The sequence below is a fragment of the Oreochromis aureus genome, linkage group 16, assembly GCF_013358895.1.
Source record: "Oreochromis aureus strain Israel breed Guangdong linkage group 16, ZZ_aureus, whole genome shotgun sequence".
Taxonomy (NCBI): Eukaryota; Metazoa; Chordata; class Actinopteri; order Cichliformes; family Cichlidae; genus Oreochromis; species Oreochromis aureus.
Window position 1 is genome coordinate 19,453,865 of NC_052957.1, and position 17,576 is coordinate 19,471,440.

General features: G+C 38.2%; 1 protein-coding gene across 2 annotated transcripts; it reads right to left on the bottom strand.

Annotated features, from left to right (window-relative positions):
• Positions 1-11: 11 nt before the first annotated feature.
• LOC120433582 (nectin-4-like) lies at positions 12-17,558 on the bottom strand. 2 transcript variants are annotated; one of them, XM_039600003.1, is made up of 9 exons: positions 17,467-17,558; positions 17,129-17,193; positions 13,564-13,905; positions 13,180-13,482; positions 11,775-11,868; positions 2,358-2,512; positions 1,433-1,523; positions 890-963; positions 12-594 (listed from the first exon to the last, which is right to left on the bottom strand). In XM_039600003.1, the coding sequence occupies exons 1-8, from the start codon at positions 17,547-17,549 to the stop codon at positions 948-950; spliced, it is 1,149 nt and encodes a 382-aa protein (XP_039455937.1). In that variant the 5' UTR covers positions 17,550-17,558; the 3' UTR covers positions 12-594; positions 890-947. The 2 variants fall into 2 exon arrangements, with proteins under 2 accessions (XP_039455937.1, XP_039455936.1); XM_039600002.1 differs by having other exon boundaries at positions 1,433-1,526.
• Positions 17,559-17,576: the final 18 nt, after the last annotated feature.

Below are 17,576 nucleotides of genomic sequence, written 5' to 3' on the forward strand. Positions count from 1 at the left end.
ATCTAAATAAAACTGTACAAAAACTATTTGAGCAGTGACAACACACAGCAGATAAGTCTGTGGCGTTTCTCTGTGGTCTGCAGTGTGAAAAAGAAATTGAATAATTTGCTCGGATTATGTTTTTGCTTGCGGATATGTTATGACATAAATATAATTCCATAGGGCAACAACAGATGAGAAATTAACTTCAATATCGATAAACTGGATATTATAAACTTAAAAACTTCCATCGTTACCCAGAAGGAAGGACTGTAGGGAGCAAAATGTGTACTTTTATTATTTTTACTTACATTTATTACCATAGTATGTGCATCAGTGCACAACACATCACAACACATCACAGTAAAGAGCTCAACTTAGCCTCCCAGACTTTCTTCTAATAAGCAGACGTGGAAACAAGCAATTATCAAATTACAATGACTATATACTTACTACTGCTGCAAGCACTTTTAACTGCTGATGAAAGCAGTTTAAACTGTTGGCGGAAGCACAAGTACAGATCTCAAACTGTACCTACACCTGTTCTTCAGGTCTGTCGGTGGAGCCTTCTGTTCGAATGTTTATCCTTTTCTTCCACAGCTGTCAGACAGATTGCTGAGGCAGACAATTCAGAAGATTTGTTTAAATTTACATTTAATTTCAAATCTTTCAAGATATTTAATATTAAATAATTTAGTATTCAACACACTATGAAAAAGATCAGTTTTATTCCTGAGCTGCTTATTTAATTTAAGAGCAATGTTTTGTAAAAATAAATATATCTTCAGTATTTTCATAACAGACAGTTTTACATTAAACAAATTCATCAGTACAAGAATATTTTGAGACATATTTAACTTTGAGTGAAACAAAAGAGAGCTAGGACATATTTTAACAAATTGTAATTGACCTCAGTCTTGTTGTTGATGTTCTCCGTGTTCTGGTTGCTCATATTTCGCTCCTCTGGCTTATGGCTGCCCACCACTATGTGTGTTCAAAAAGATACATTTTGTTTGAATTGTACATAGAATATTGCTTATGATATCCCTTTTATATCTCCTTCCTGGATGAAGTCAAGTCTATTGCACTTAGCTAATTGGTGCACTTTGTTTTTCACAGAATGTATCAACTTTTTAGAGTTTCTTTGATGACATCTGCAACTTCTAAACAACTTTCAGATTGCAAATGCCACACGTAGATTCCTCTCCATACTTTTTACCTGTTAAATTTGTGAAGAAATAACCCAGAAACAGTCCACACAGCTTTTGAGAAAATTGCTGAAAGAATTTGGAGCGCCTCAAAATAAAGACTGTGCATTAAAAATAAAACATATATTTTTTCAAAATTTTTGAACTGAAGAGTTTGCAATTTGAATAACTGCATATGCTTTGACATCAGAGGTATTACATATAATTCTGCATATTAGTTACATGCAAGTTAATGTTTGACGTACCTTTGAAGTTTATAAAAGTACCATACTGCAGCCCCAACAACATTCAAGGAAAGCAAAACACCAAATAAGGCCCAAGCAGCAGCGGATGCTCCTACTGAGACAAAATAATGAAGAATATTATTAACATGAGGTGATCTATCATTTGTTCTCATTTTTACACTATTTAGTTTTATAATTCACATTTAGGTGACTCAGGCAGTATTCAAACAACATGTACTCAACACAAACGAAACATAGCAGACCACAAAGAACAAAAATTCACAGACCAGCTTGGTTGGGGCCAAATTAATGCCTCTGGTGCTTTTTGCCAGTGGTAACTGTGCTACTACTCCAAAAAACAAAGAAAGTGGGAAGGTGAAAGGTGTGTTGGAGTGAGAGAGAAGGTAAGGGAGAAGTCTGGGAGACAGTGGCGATTCTTCAATGGACATGTAGGTGAAGGGAACACATGTTGAAGTGTTTAGTAGGTACGGCGTTGAGAAGAGAAATGCAGAAGTACAGATGCAGTAGACAGAAGCGGTCCTAGCCTGTTTGGTGCCTTGGGCGAACACTCCCCCCCCCTCTGGTGAAGTCTTGCCTGGTGTAGTAGACCCCAGTCTCGCTCTCTCTCTCTCTCTTATAGATATATATATATATGATGATGGGCTTTACCAAATGTTTAAAACAAACAAACAAAAACAAACTTTGTTGTACTGACAAGTTCTGAAGCACAAAAGTAAATGAGATAAGTTGATATGACTGTGAAAAGAACCTATCACAAGCTGGGACCTGCTCAAGGTTTCAAATGGTGGAACTGACGTGAGACAACCACTTCTTTAAGCTTATAAGATCAAACAGCATAATATCAGAAAGACACAACATCCTCAAAAGGTCAAATCTAAAAATCAGAGACAAATTCACTGCACAGCTAAATCCAAGCTGACCTCACCTGATACCACATGCACATAGAGCTGACCGTGTTTTTTTCCATATGTGTTGGATGCTTCACACCGATAGAGGCCATTTAGATCAGAGGTCAGACTCAGCAGTTGTAGCTTTGCACCGTCGACTTTGACACCAGGCTGTGGCAAAGGCTGGCCAGATCTGTAAAAATATGAAAGAGCCTCAAGATGAAAAATACAGAGGGGCAGAAAATGTGAGTCATGTCAAAATTTAAATGAACTTCAGTTATTAGCTTTTTGAGCTAGCTATTTAATTGCTACGCACACCAAGATGATGTATTCTTTAATTTCAACCTACTTTGCATAGCCCAGGTAACTCAAATGTTTACAGTCTTCTATATAAGTTCATAACTTAAGAGTATTAAATATCAAACAAATTCTTCAGTTTTTTCAAATGCTTTTTTAAATGATTTTCATCATGGAGGCTTTTCATTTCAATAGGCTATGTCTAATGAGATGCAAGTGCCAATGCTAAATGAATATGATAATGCATTTATTGCTAACAATCACTTATAATAAGGACGAGATGAAGCTTAAGACATTAGCATTGTGTCTACATTCCAGGGGCGGATCTAGAAGGGTGGCATGGGGTGGCAAGTGCCACACTAAAATGATCCCTTGCCACCCCAAGTCCCACCCCAGTTTTGCATATGACAGTGTTGTTTATTAAAATAAGATAGCATTAACAGTTTGAGTGTAGTTACAGTCAACAGTGAATAGAAATGCTAAAACTGAATATATTGCATAGTGTTCTCCCCTCCACCATTAACAAATGGTTCAGCCCATAGCGCCGACCGCTTTTTTTTTCTTGTTTTCAGTAGCAAGTGATGCTATGATTGTGCCAGAGCACATTTTGAACAACACCATGGGAATTTCGGATTTTACACAGGTGGTTGGATGTTACACTGGAAATGGAAGGAAGGTGAGTGTTATTAACCCTCCGTGGTCCACGGACACGCTGCACCTCCAAATCACATGACTGATTTAAGCTGACATAGCAACAAGCTGCAGCCACGCTGAGTCTCTGTTTCAGCCCACATTGAAAGTTTGGACTTCAAAGTTTTTAAATTTTAATTACAGGCGAGTAAATCCAGAGTTATGACAATATATATAAGCCACGCTTTTTTCTAAATACTGTTGTCACGTTTGTGTGTGTGTGTGTTTTAAGCGTTTTCTAAGGACAGCACGAAAACAGTAAAGAAAGAAAAAGAAGCCACCTCTTTCCTATCGGTGGAAAAATGTACCATGTCGACCAATTTAAAAAAAAAAGTCAACACGTGGGATTTGGTTGTTTAGGAAGAGGGAGAGTTTTGGGAGTGACGGTAACGGCAGCGAGACAAGCGAGCGAGAGAGAGAGAGAGTTTTAGATGTGGGAGATTTGTGACGTTTAGTGTGGAGTGTATACTTAGTGTGTTGTGTTGTCTTGTGTAGTTGTTCTGTTGTGTAGTCGTTTTGTTTTGTGTGTCAGTGAGGGCACTAATGAATGTCACAAAGGCACATTTGCAATGTAAACACTGTCACTAAGTAGAGAACCAGCGGAGTGATACACCTGCTGTCAGGCCTGCAGGTTCATCCCTGTGCTGCTCTCCTCTGTCTTTTGGTAGACAAACCTTTTTTTTTTTACTGGCACTCATCATTTGTGGGGCATCTTATTGCGAAACCTGATTGTTCTCTTATTTTAGTTTTAGTAATATTTTTAAATGGTTGTAGAAAATGAAAAAAACGGCAGGTGTATTGGCTGCATTTTTAGATAAATAGTTGTATATGTTTATTCAATTTATATTTGCATTTCAAGTTATAAAAATTTACTCAACATGTCTGTGTTTTTTTTTAACAGTAAAAAATACTACTAGGATTTTAAGTTCTTTGTGTGATTTCAGATCAGTAATACTAATGCAGTATGTCAGTGAAAAAAACTAAATTCAGTTGAGCTGAAAAGAATGATGCCAAACAAGGCAAGGAAAAAATAAATGAAACAATTTGAGGGTGAAATACAAACGTAAACTCAAAAGGAATCAAAAATGGCCAGTTGTATTTCAGACCTCTGTGGGTTAATCCAACAAATCATGAAAAATTAGGTTTAAATTTTTGTTCATGACAGTGCAGATTTCTGACATTTTGTGTAATTTAAGCATCTAACAATGTGATTGTTTTCTAACAAAAAACAGTGTGAAACTTAAGTTAGACTTGTGTTTGTAAATGAACCACCCCATGTTGTGTAGCTTTCTGGATTTTATACTTATCGTGCTACATATTTATTTATTATACAGGCTGTACAGTACATAGAATCAAAACTCACATGTTTTATGTAGAGATGGACCGATCCGATATTACGTATCGGTATCGGTCCGATACTGACCTAAATTACTGGATCGGATATCGGCGAAAAATAAAAAATATAATCCGATCCATTAAATATCAAAAAAGCATCTCACAAAACTTGCAACACAGCGTAACTCGGCTCATAACCGTAGCACGTTGCAGCAGTATGCTCATGTGATAGAGCGGCTGTGTGTATTTGTAGCCTCGCTACCAAACCAGCATTTCGTCTCTGAGGAAGTTATCCCAGAGAGAAGTAAATCAAGTGTGTAAGTTCATCTCTGAATGTTTGTAAAGCGTTCCCATGTTAAGCTTAATATATGGAGCGACTGCCTCTCTCTCTCCCTCTCCTGCCGCTACTTCAATCCTGAAACTGCTTAATGATCAGCTGATCGGCTTTTCTGTCGTGAGTCCGTCTCTCTTCTTTGTTTTTGGCCCACTTTGCACCAGAAAAAGGAAACCAGCGGCTGAACAACAGCAGCACGTTTAACCTTGATAAGCTGTTGTTAGAATTTATTTAATATTACTTTGTAGACCAGGATCGTTTTCTATGTAGCTGACGGCTGGTAACTGTGCAGGGGCGGATCTAGCAAAGTTTAGCCAGGGGGGCCGATAGGGCATGAACAGGGAAAAGGGGGCACAAAGACATACTGTTCTTTCTTATTCTCATTTAAAATATGTAGCTTTTAATAAATAATTATCTGAATCTTACACCCAAAGTTTTAATCTGATGTAAAATGTATAGAAGTCCATTACTGTATATAGTAACTCTTAAGTCTATATACCCTAGTAAGCTATAGTACTTTTTCCTTTGGGAAGGTACCATCTGTGAATTCTGCAATTCTGTTGAAGAAAGATGTTGAATCTATTTAATTATTCTTGAAAAATAATTTGTTTCTGTGCATTTTTTTTCACCCTGCATCAAATTAAAGTTGATTACATCAATTAAGCATCATGAGGTGGAGGGTGGGTGGTTCCCTTTTTCTTTTCTTTTTTTTGCTGGGAGTTTGCAACCCTATTAGTTAGGTTGCTTAAAATTTCTGCTAAGTACTCTTTAAAATACCAGAATAGGGAGGATGGAGTAGGTTTAAGTTTATTAGATTGATCAGTGTTGCTGAACTATGAAATATTTTGGGTGCAGTGTATTTTTTTACACACAGGTATAACAGAATAGCTTTAGTGTTGTTGTTTATTTAAACTTGAGTATGAACTTATACAAAATGCAGCAAGATATTAAAAAAAACAGTTTTATTGATTAAAAAACACAATATCGGATTCATATCGGTATCGGCAGATATCCAAATTTATGATATCGGTATCGGACATAAAAAAGTGGTATCGTGCCATCTCTAGTTTTATGTAACTAAAGTGTGTAATTATGTGGGCTACCTACAATAATTAAGTTATAGACTATATTTATATGAAAAACGTGTATACTTACTGCATTTGAATCATTTTAACCATATGTAACCACCTGCATGTGTGTTTGGGAAAAAAAGGGCTTTGATTTTGCCACCCCATTTGATTTCTTTGCCACCCTCATGCCACCCAAAGAAAATTTCTCTAGATCCGCCCCTGCTACATTCATGACAGTACCTTCCTCTAATACATTTCTTATATGTCTACATCGCTCTGCCTATAGATCCTCAGAGTACTTGTGCTCACCTGCAAATAGAAAAACACAAGCACTTCGGTTCAGCGTAGTTGTACTCTGCAGGCTGTCCGTGCACTAAAACACACAGGACCCCTAAGCTGTCCCATCCAGTGCCTTCTTCTTCTTTTTTTTCTGTTAACGGCGGTTGGCAACCAACTTAAAGGAGCATTACCGCCCCCTACTGTTCCGGAGTATGGGACAGACAGCTTACAACCTATAGCAAAACAAAAAAACAAAAAACAAAAAAACCCCTACACTCTTTCATAAACCCCTATATCCTTCAGAAACCCCACCAATTCCCTTATCTGTGCCCTACTACCCTCCAACACACTCTTCAGAGTAAACTCCCTAACTCCCAGCTTCTTCATTCTATCCTGCAGATCCTTCCTCTCCACTTCATACCCCTTGCACTGCAATATTACATGCTCTACCATCTCCTCCTCCTGGCACACTCCACAGAACCCCATCTCGTGTTCTCCTACCATCTGTAGTGTTTTATGTAATGTACAATGACCCAGTCTAAGCCTGGTAATGACCACCTCTTCTCTCCTATTACCCCTATGCACCCTAAGCCCTTACTCCCAGAATCCCACCGCTTCTGCCACTCCTTAACAACCTGCCTCCAAACAATACCTTTTGCTTCAGATTTCCTGCTTTTAATTTCCATCTCAATCCTATTTTTATTCAAAACTCCTTTAGCCAATCTATCCACTTTTTCATTTCCACTGATTCCTACATGAGCTGGCACCCAAAGAAAGTGAATATTTCTGCCACTACACCTTATTCTGCTTATAGTCTCCAGAATATTATACAGCATATCCTGCCTTGTCTTTGAACAAAATGATTGTAAACTTGAAAGAACATCTGCCGAGTCAGAACATACTACCACTTGTCTGATTTTTGAATACTCTACCCATTTCAATGCTACCAAAATTGTTGCCATCTCAACTGTGTACACTGCCAGTGCATCTGTTCATTCCAATATTTTTTGATGGGACCGCTATTCCAAACCCCGTAATTTCATTGTCCGGATTTTTAGCACCATCTGTGAACACATGAATACACTCAGGGTATTCATTCAACCTGTGAAATTGGAATGCTGAAACAAGATCCAGTCTTCCTTTCAATTTTCTCTTCACATCCAGCAAGTACCAGTCCACAGAAGGGGTCTCCAATAACCATGGAGGAACCACAGGGAACACTACTGCAGGACATATTTTAAGGTCATACACATGACACTCCTTAGCCCACTGATTCCCCACCTTTCCAAAATGATCCTTCTGACTTTTCCCATATTCCCAGCACTCCAAAAGTACCTCCTTTGTGGGATGCGCGTCACCATGACCACCGAGATGAACCCAGTAATTCATAGATATTTGCTTCCTCCTAAGATCTAGAGGCATTTCCCCCATCTCCACCTGTAGGGCATTGACTGGAGACATTTTAAAAGCTCCACAGCACACTCTAAGGCTTTCCGACTGCAGAACATCCAAACGTCTCAACACAGAAGGAGCTGGCGAACCACACGCCACACACCCATAATCAAAGACCAATCCAATTAATGCCTGGTAAAGTCTTTTCAAAGCAGAAGAGCTCGCTCCCCAATCCCTCCCAGCTACACACCTCATAGCATTAATAACTTTTTTGCATTTGGTTTCAATCCGGTCAATATGCTCTCTCCATGTCAGTCTCGAATCAACATCCAGTGCCTGCGCAATCTTCTTCTTCTTCTTCCATTTTAACGGCAGCTTGCATCCATAGATGTTGCATTACTGCTACCCCCTGGAGTTTACTTCTTAGTTCTTACTTAGTTTATCACATCTAACTCTTTAAATCCTCTTAAATAATCCAGTATCTCTCAGAAACTGAAGAACCACTCCTTTCCCTTCATGACATCCTAACCACTCAACCGCCTTTCAAATTTTCCATTTCTACCCTCATCATTCTCTTATAGTTACCATACCTCCTGCAGTTAATAAATACATGCTCAACCTTTTCCATAACACCACACCAATTACATAACCCCGTCAAATGTTTCCCCATCCTTAAAAGAGTGCTATTCAGGTAACAATGCCCTGTTCTTATTCTACTCATATAACAATCTCCTCCTGCCTATTCATTCCTTTATTTCTTTTACTTCTACTGTATTTTGTACCCAGTACAACTGTCTCCCTCTAGTTTCCTTATCCCATGCCATTTTCCATAACTTCTTACTTTCTTTCCAAACTAAACACTTTCCTTCAGATTTAGATAATGGTATCTGAACATCTAAGTCTACTCTTTTAATAACTTCTTTAGCCATCCTATCCGCTCTTTCATTACCCATAATGCCTTTATAGCTGGCGTCAACGTTATTACTACACTTTTCCCCTGTTTACACACTCTGTGGTCAGCAAACATAACTTCATACAGAATGTTCTGATCATTACTTGTATTCCTATTTTCAATGCTTAACACCGCTGACAATGAATCACTGCATATTATTATTACTTTTGGAATTCTGCTGTCTTCCACCCATTCTAAGGCCATCAATATGGCATATAGCTCTACTGCATATATACTCAGAAAGTTTGATGTTCTTTTCCCAAACTTGCTATTTAATTCTGGAACTACCACTGCCACACCAGTTGCTTCACCTTCTGGATCTTTCAATCCATCTGTGCACACCTGCACATAGCCACTGTACTTGCCCTTGAATCTACTATAAAATTCTTGACAAAGATCTGTTGTGACTTCCCTCTTTTAGATATCCACTAATGTCCTATCCACTTGGACAATCCCATGTCCAAGTGGGCGTTAAAGGCCATACCACTGTCTGGCTGAATTCTTTGTCATATACCTTAACTACGCTCGCCCTATCATCCCCAACCCATCCAAAACTATTTTTGAACTCCTTCCCTCTTTCTCAACAATGTTCCAACACCTTCTTAACAGGATGATTCTTGTTGGGACCTTTCAAATTAACCCAATAGCTAACCATTAACTGCTGCTTTCTATTATGCAGGCAATATGAGGCATTTCTCCTGCTTCCACCTGAAGAGCACATACTGGCGTTGTTTTAACCGCCTCTTAACAAATCGACAATGCATGAGCTTGGATAACATCCAACTTCTTTAACCAAGTTTTAGCAGCTGCCCCATACACCACACATCCATAATCAATCCTCAATCGAATTAACATGACATAGATACTTTTAAGTGCATCAAAATTGGCACCCCATGACAACCCTGCTAAACACCTCATGATATTAAGAACCTTTTTACTTTTCCAAGTACTTTTCCCCTTACCATACCACTCCGTCATCAGCGAAAAGTCATTTACCAAAACTATCAGATATCTCTTTAAAATATCATTAATCATAACCGAAAACCATGTTGGACTTATGACACTTCCCTGCGGGGTTCCATTTTCTGTTTTGCATGGCTCTGACACATGTGTCCCTATCTTAACTTGAGTGGTTCTCACACATAAGAAATCCCATATCCAGTTAAACTTCCATCCTCCTATTCCTAAACCATACAATTTAATCATTAAACCCTCTCTCCAGAGCATATCACATGCCTTTTCTAAGTCAAAGAACATAGCCACTACCACTTCTTTATTAATCTGTGCCTTCCTAATTTCATCCTCCAGACATAAAACCGCATCCATAACGCCTCTTCACCTACGAAAGCCACTTTGGTACAATGCTCACATATTGCTTGACTCTAAGAAGTGAACCTACCTCTCATTCACCATCCTTTTCATCACTTTACTCACATTAGAAGTCAGAGCAATGGGCCTATAGTTCCCAGGATCACTATGGTCCTTCCCAGGTTTCTTTACTGGCATAATTATTGCTTCACTCCCCCACAGCAAGTGATGTGCATTAAAATCTCCACACCATATGATATTTTCTTTCATACCCATTTCTTCCAGCTTACTTATTTCCAGCTTTTTACAAGGATTGTAGAAATTAATAATCATAATCACCTTCCTTCCCAACCATACTTCAACCCCAATGTACTCCAACTCCCCGTTCCTTCCAATTTTCCTATATGGTATGCCTTCCTTAATCAATGTCAGACACCCCCCTCCATTCCCCTCTTCCCTATCATACCTAACTGCTATATATGTATACACCCTAAAGTCCAAACAAGGCTTTAACAATGTTTCCTGAACACAGATTATTTCAGGCTTTTCTATTTGATCATAAACAAACTGCTTGACCATTTGCCAAAAGACTCCTTGCTTTCGACTGCAAGATTAAGATGGTTACAAGAAAAGTTAACCACCACACCTCCTGGTTCAACTACGCTCCCCTTTAATATCCTCCCATCTGATATTCTTTATGTCTAAACTATGACATGCTGCTTTAACAATAATCTGAATCCTCGCTGTCTTCGACTTTACATCTGACGTTGCATTTATTACCCCCGCAATGAATGTCACCATCTTCTTCTTCTCTTCCTCCATTTTCCTTTCTACCATCTCCATAACCTTTTCCAGCACTTGCTTCTCCCCCAGCTTGGGATTCCCAGTCTGCCTCTCTTTCTCTCTTTCTTTCTTTTTTACATGCTTCTGCATACTGTATGTCACTTTTTGCATGACCCTCGTCTTTTGAACAACTGTCTGCTGTTTCATCACTTCACACCCCCAAAAAGCAACACTATGTTCTCCACCGCAACTACAACATTTTGGCCTGACTCCCACGCCACACTTTCCATACTCACGGTCCGCAGAAAATTGAGCACACCTTCTCTTCCCTTTACAAACCTTGGCAATATGTCTAAATTTCTGGCAATTAAAACATCTCAGTGGCTTGGGTACATATTCCCTCACACTGAACCTTACAAACCCATAGAAAAGCTCCTTAGGTACCTCTTTTGTCTCAAACTCAGCCACCACAGTTTCTGTTTCCACTTTCTCTGGACCTCTAGTCATTCTCCTTACTCCTTTAACCTCACCATTTCTTAACTTTAAGTTCTCCACCAGGTCCTGCATACTTACAGTTACCTGTACTCCCACAATGGCTCCTTTACTTCCATTGTCTCCCCTTTCCCCAACCCTTGCAGTATTTTTCACTTTAACTTTACATACCCCCATCAGTTTCCTTGCTTTTCCACTTGCACTTTCAGATTACAGCCAATCAGTAGATTACCATCTCTGAGTACCTTAGCATACTTAATTTCTCCCACTTGTGCTCTAAGCACTCTTGGCAACTTAAATAGATCTATTCTCTTTACTCCTCCTCCTCAAACCTCAAGATGACATTCGTGGTTAGATTTGCTCCCTCCCTTTACCTTCACTATCAGATCCTTCTACAGTGCTCAATCCAATACCTCTCTTTCTCTCTTAGGACGTTTTTTTTGTTTTGTGCTTTTGTTTGTCACACAAACACAAAGTACTGAAATAAATATTTCAACTGAAACGATTATTCAAACTACTTTACCTGCTCCAGGTAAATTTTGCATTCGGGTTGGCTTCTGTCACACACTCAAATGAGTCCTCTGAAATCTTCTTAATGTTCACTTCTGTGGGAGAAACTGAGAAAAAAAAAAACAAAGAAGCAGCCGTGTTAATCCTGAACTTGGAAAATATTAAATCATATCACAATAATGTTTCAAATATGTCTGAATCTTGTCAAAGCCACTGTTTTACTTACTTTTCATTTAGTTTCAGAGAGTGATTCTTTCATATGCTTTCAAGGTTGTCACCAGATCACCCACAAACTTTTTCCTCATCTGCTATTCTCTGTGCACAGCATGGATCTTATGACTGAGGGAGATGAATGAAGCCCAATGAAGTAATTTTTAAGCTTGATAAATTAATTTGAAACAGCCTTTACGTCTTGGCGTGGTGTTTTGTCATCTTGGAAGTAGAAGGTCAAAAATGGATAAATAGATCCAGATTAGAAACATTGTATTCTGCAAGATAGGCTGTTACTCAATCATAGCTGAGTGGTGCTTCTATTTCACTACTATTACCCTGGATTGTTGGAGTACCTTGGACTGCATGCCTCTGAGAAATGACTGAATATCAAGAAATACTCTTACTGACACTTTAGCTCAGCTGAACAAAGCTTATCTGGGTTTTCTGGGTTGATCTCAATGGGCATCACTAATTTCACGCTGCTTTGAAGAATCTAAAAATAACTCCAACACTAATGCTCTTTGCAGTTGAAACTGTTCAATTTATCTCATGTTTCTATTTATTTGGTTTTGACAAAAAGGAGCTATTACAAGCACAATTCCCCTGACCACAAACAACTAAGTGTTTTGAACAACTTAATTCATGTATCAATATATAATGTATATATTGCACACAAGCATTACAGATAATGTATTGTCACTTGTCAGCAAGTGAAGGAACACATCACCGCCTGGATTAAAGAGAAATAGTTTCATCCTGATTTCCTCCCTTACCAAATGTCTGTCATGCTAAACATGGAGGCTAAAACGAAAACTCTTCATTAAACATTTAATGCTGCCTATTGTACACAGAGTGTGCAAAGTTTTGAAGGTTTATGTCTGTTTTTCATTGGAAAAAAAACACGGATGTAGGATATAGTAAAAAGCACTGAACATAAAGACATTAATTTTATTTTAAAAAGGATACTTAGTCATTAATTCATGATACATTCATGGCTAGATAATACTGAGTAAGGGAAGATTTGACTGCCTCAAGAGGTTTTCGCTGACTTCAGTTCAGTAGGTTCACCTTGCAGCTGATTTTAATCTTTAGTGTGTCTGTGTATCGTTTTCATATTTGATTTAATAATTAAAATATTAAAATATTTAAAATCGACAGACAAAAAAGAAGACAAATAATAAAATACATCCGCAGCTGATACTCACAGTAGACCTGTATGGTGAAGGGCAGGGTTTCTTCTTTAGACAGGGAGTCACCGCTGATGACACACTGGACCTGGTGACCGTTAATCTCTCTCGTAGGCACACCAAACAGAGAGCTGACTGTGGTAGTTGTATCGTTGTCATACTGTGTGGAGTTTGTTGTCGTCTTCACTTTGTCTCCCAAAGCACCAGTGAGCCACCTCACCTCTGCAGGAGGCTTCGATCCAGCAGCCGTGCAGGTAGCAAATAAAACCTCTTCTGTGCCCAAAGTGGGAAGGTTGTCCTTGATGTTTGTGAAAGGAGGCACTAGGAGAGTTACAGCACCAAAATAAATCAATAAATCAATCAATAAATAATCAGTAAATAAAATCATCCTGTTTACTATACCAAGCAAGTTTAGCGGTATCTCTGTCTTCTGATTTCCACTGGGAAACAAGGTGAAGATGCACGTGTAGCTGCCTTCATCCTTCAGGGTAACATTGGATAACTGGAGAGTTCCATTTTTGTCATTAAAATTCCCAATATATTTAAATCGATCATCATCTCCATTGACAAACTGCGCTCCCTCTCTGGGTAAGATAGTTAGGAAATTGTCATTGCGAGGTTTTTCTCTTGTCTTCCTCTGCCAGGAAATCTGTGTCAGGTCATCATTGGTATCAATGACATAACACGGTAAGATAGCGGTGCCTCCTTGAACTGCTGTCACACTTCCACCAATCACCTGGAGAGCTGTAAAGAGCATTAAACAACACTATTACTATTAGCTGAGAAATGAATGCAATAATAAATGATAAAATGTCTTCAGTATAATGTATCATGTTATAATGTCTTTTCTTATCATCATCATTAAGAAAAGGTCAGTGAAAATTTGGTGATTTTTATCTTTCGTTTTGAGATTACTTTTGAGACATTTAGGTTCAAAACATTGTGTCAGATTTAAGTGTGTGAAAATGGCCTGAAAGTGTGTCAAGAGACCGTTTTTCAAAAAGTTGTATCTTTTAAGTGTTTGACATGTTTATGCAAATCAGCAAAGGTTCTTCTAGAAACCTAGAAATGTGCTGATTTGAGATGGAATGACCCAGAAGTAAAAATACACCTCTATTATCTCGGATGATTTCAAGATAAATTTAGTTCTAGGAGTACCTGTTCACTTAAAATGAAAAAGATTAAAATTTTGGTAATGGCACCACTGGCAAAGCAAAATCTGATGTATCTGCTAAAACTAAATTTGATTGACTGGCTATAAAATGTATGAAATGATTGAGATTCACTAAAACATAGAAATGTGAAAAACAGTGCCAAAGGGCACATAGCCAGTCTGTTGGGGTCAAAATTCCTTCTAGATTGTAGGGGATCAAATACCTTTCTCACTCAATAACATGCCAATCGATTTATAACTTTAATGTAATACCCAGATAGCAAGACGACATTGAATCTATGTTGATTTTTCATCCGAACCGTCGTATATGGTCGGGGTTGAAATGCCAATGTTGTAACAACATTGAAATACTGTGGTAAACCGACGGTCTTACTATAGAGACGTTGTAACGATGTTGATTCACCGTTGTTTTTTTGTCATTGATATTTGATCTATTTATAGTCGACCAGGTGACAACAACAACGTCGAGAAAACGTCTATTTATAGTTGACGATCATTCGGCTCTGGTCACCATCAAAAACCATCGATTTGTAGTTGAGCATTAAATTGCATTGCAACTGATCGGGTATAAAGTACCAGAGAAAGTAGATTTATTGTTCATTTGTTATCAATGACTTGGTCTAGTTGACCAGCTTTAAAAAATCGTGTCTACGTGCAATTTATGTATAGTTGACCGGGAAATTAAAGCAGCGATCACTTGGACTATTCCGCAGCACCCCTCTCACATTGGTACATCCCCCCAGGTATTCATTGTCTTCTACAGTAGAGCGGGACATTTGATTTACTCTCAGCGGAATTGACCGGAGAAGGCATCAGGTCATGCACTGCACTGGCCTGCACCAAGATTAGTATAAGGTAAGAATGAATGATTTTTTTCCCCTACTCGTTATTTCCATGTTTGCATTTGAATAACAGTAAAAAACTCGTTAATGTTGTACATTAACGAGTTTAATGTACTTTTTTTCTGGATTTTTGGATGGTATTCAGTCTCTCTCCATTAAAATGAAACTACCATAAAAATTAGAGAGTACTAATTTCTTCGTAAATTAGCAAATTTAAAAATTCAACACGGATCAAATATTAATTATCTACACTTGTAGCTATAGTGTCTGTCTTATTAGAACCATACCAGAAACCGAACTAAACAGAAACTGTAACATAAGCTGATAATAAACTATAACAAAGACATACAAAATAAAAAAATAAAAATAAAAAATCATCACCATCTCCTCATGTTGAAAATAGTCTCGCGTGCAAATATGGTCTTCCTCGATCTACAGCTGAGCACTGCATGAAAGCATGAAACAGCAGTTTTTTCAAACCACATATTAGGCTTAATGGGCAACTACAGAGTGTTTGTATTTAGTAAACCTCTGTTTTCTAGTAGTATCTTATCAGGATTTCGATTATAAACGGCTTTTATATCGCATATGATGTCGATTCAAAGGACAATCTATCACCTTCCTTGATTGTCATTTCTAAAATGATAGTCTCGTTGAACTTAATTTACTAGAATATAGCTTTTTACGCCACTGCGTAAAACACCTTGATCTGCAGTTACATCAGCACCAAAAGCAAGGACAGGCAGCATTTTCTACTTACCGTCAGCATCGCTGGTCAGCAGAAGCGCAGATATCGGCACCAAACTGCAGAGTATTACGTAAAATTGGCTTCGCATTAAATTATCGCAATCACAGCCCGTGAAAACAGTCATCGCTTTTTTCCAGGAGAAACAGCCAGGATGGCGTCAAGTTGTATTAACACTATAGTCTCTCTCTCTTTTTCTCTCTCTCGGAGCCTGGGAGCTTGAGGGTCCTGCGCAGTATCTTAGCTGTTCCCAGGACTGCGCTCTTCTGGACAGAGATCTCCGATGTCGATCTGTTGGAGCCACTCGCCTAGCTTGCTGCACCTAGTGCTCCGATTACCACTGGGACCACCGTTACCTTCACCCTCCACATCTTCTCGAGCTCTTTTCTGAGCCCTTGGTATTTCTGCAGCTTCTCGTGTTCCTTCTTCCTGATGTTGCTGTCATTGGGAACCGCTACATCTATCACTGCGGCCGTCTTCTGTCTACCACCACTATGTCCGGTTGGTTAGCCACCACCATTTTGTCCGTCTATCCAGGTACTCGCCATAGGATGAGGGACCTATATATATGTGTGTGTGTCTGTTCGTTCTTTGAAAACAACTAACATCTAAGTGTTTTCTATCTAATAATGAATGATGAACACATCAGTATCTTGCCTAAGAATACTTTGGCACACAGACTAGAGCAACCAGGGATCGAACCTCCAACCTTCCTATTAGTAGATGATTTGTCACAGCCAAACCCAAGTAACACTTACACAACTAACTATGCAACCAACTAGCTAAATAAATAAAAACAAAAAAAGGAAAAAAAAAAGCAGTGGTAGACAGCATCTTTTAGTCAACAGGTTTTTTTTGGTCTTAAATTGAGAAATTACATTCAAACGCATTTAAGTTTACTTCAAATGTCTAAAACAGGACACAAGAACCAGGAAAAAAGACACAAAACAAAAAAGGACAAAGGTTAAATCAAATTTTCAACTTTTAGACAGCCTATGGAAAAAAAATGATAGTCTGAGTAGATTTTCGATATATATTTTTAAAATACTTTATTATATTTACATCAACAAGCAGGCATCAGTGTGGATTACTCTAAGTTTAATGTGTGGCAACAGTAAAAAAAAAAAAAAAAAAAAAAAAGGTAGAAAGAAAGGTAAATAAAATAGAGCTGGGCATGTGAATGGATACCAGGAACTGTTCATTTACCAGCTGAAAGACATACTAGTGGAGCCCTCAGTCCAGATGTTCTTCTTTTGCTGTCAGACAGATTCCTAAGGCGGACAATTCAGAATATTTGTTAATTTTCAACTGGATATTTTACAAAAAACATTTAAACTTCTATAATATTAAACACAATCATAATGAGCGATTAATGTTACTGCTGTTACTATTCAGGTATTTTAGTAGAGATTAAATAAAATAATTTCTTCATAATTAAACTATAAATATACCCCCAGTAACTGCATATCAGAGAGTTTTACACTAGTGCCAACATATTAACAGTGAGGGAAACATTCACATTTCAACAAATTAACTGTACTAACCTCTCTCTGCAGTTTTTGGTGATCTTGTCCATGACCATCACCTGGACTCCTGGGAGATGGTGGGTCACTGTGTTCATCACCATGCATGGGAAAAACCTAATACCACAGGA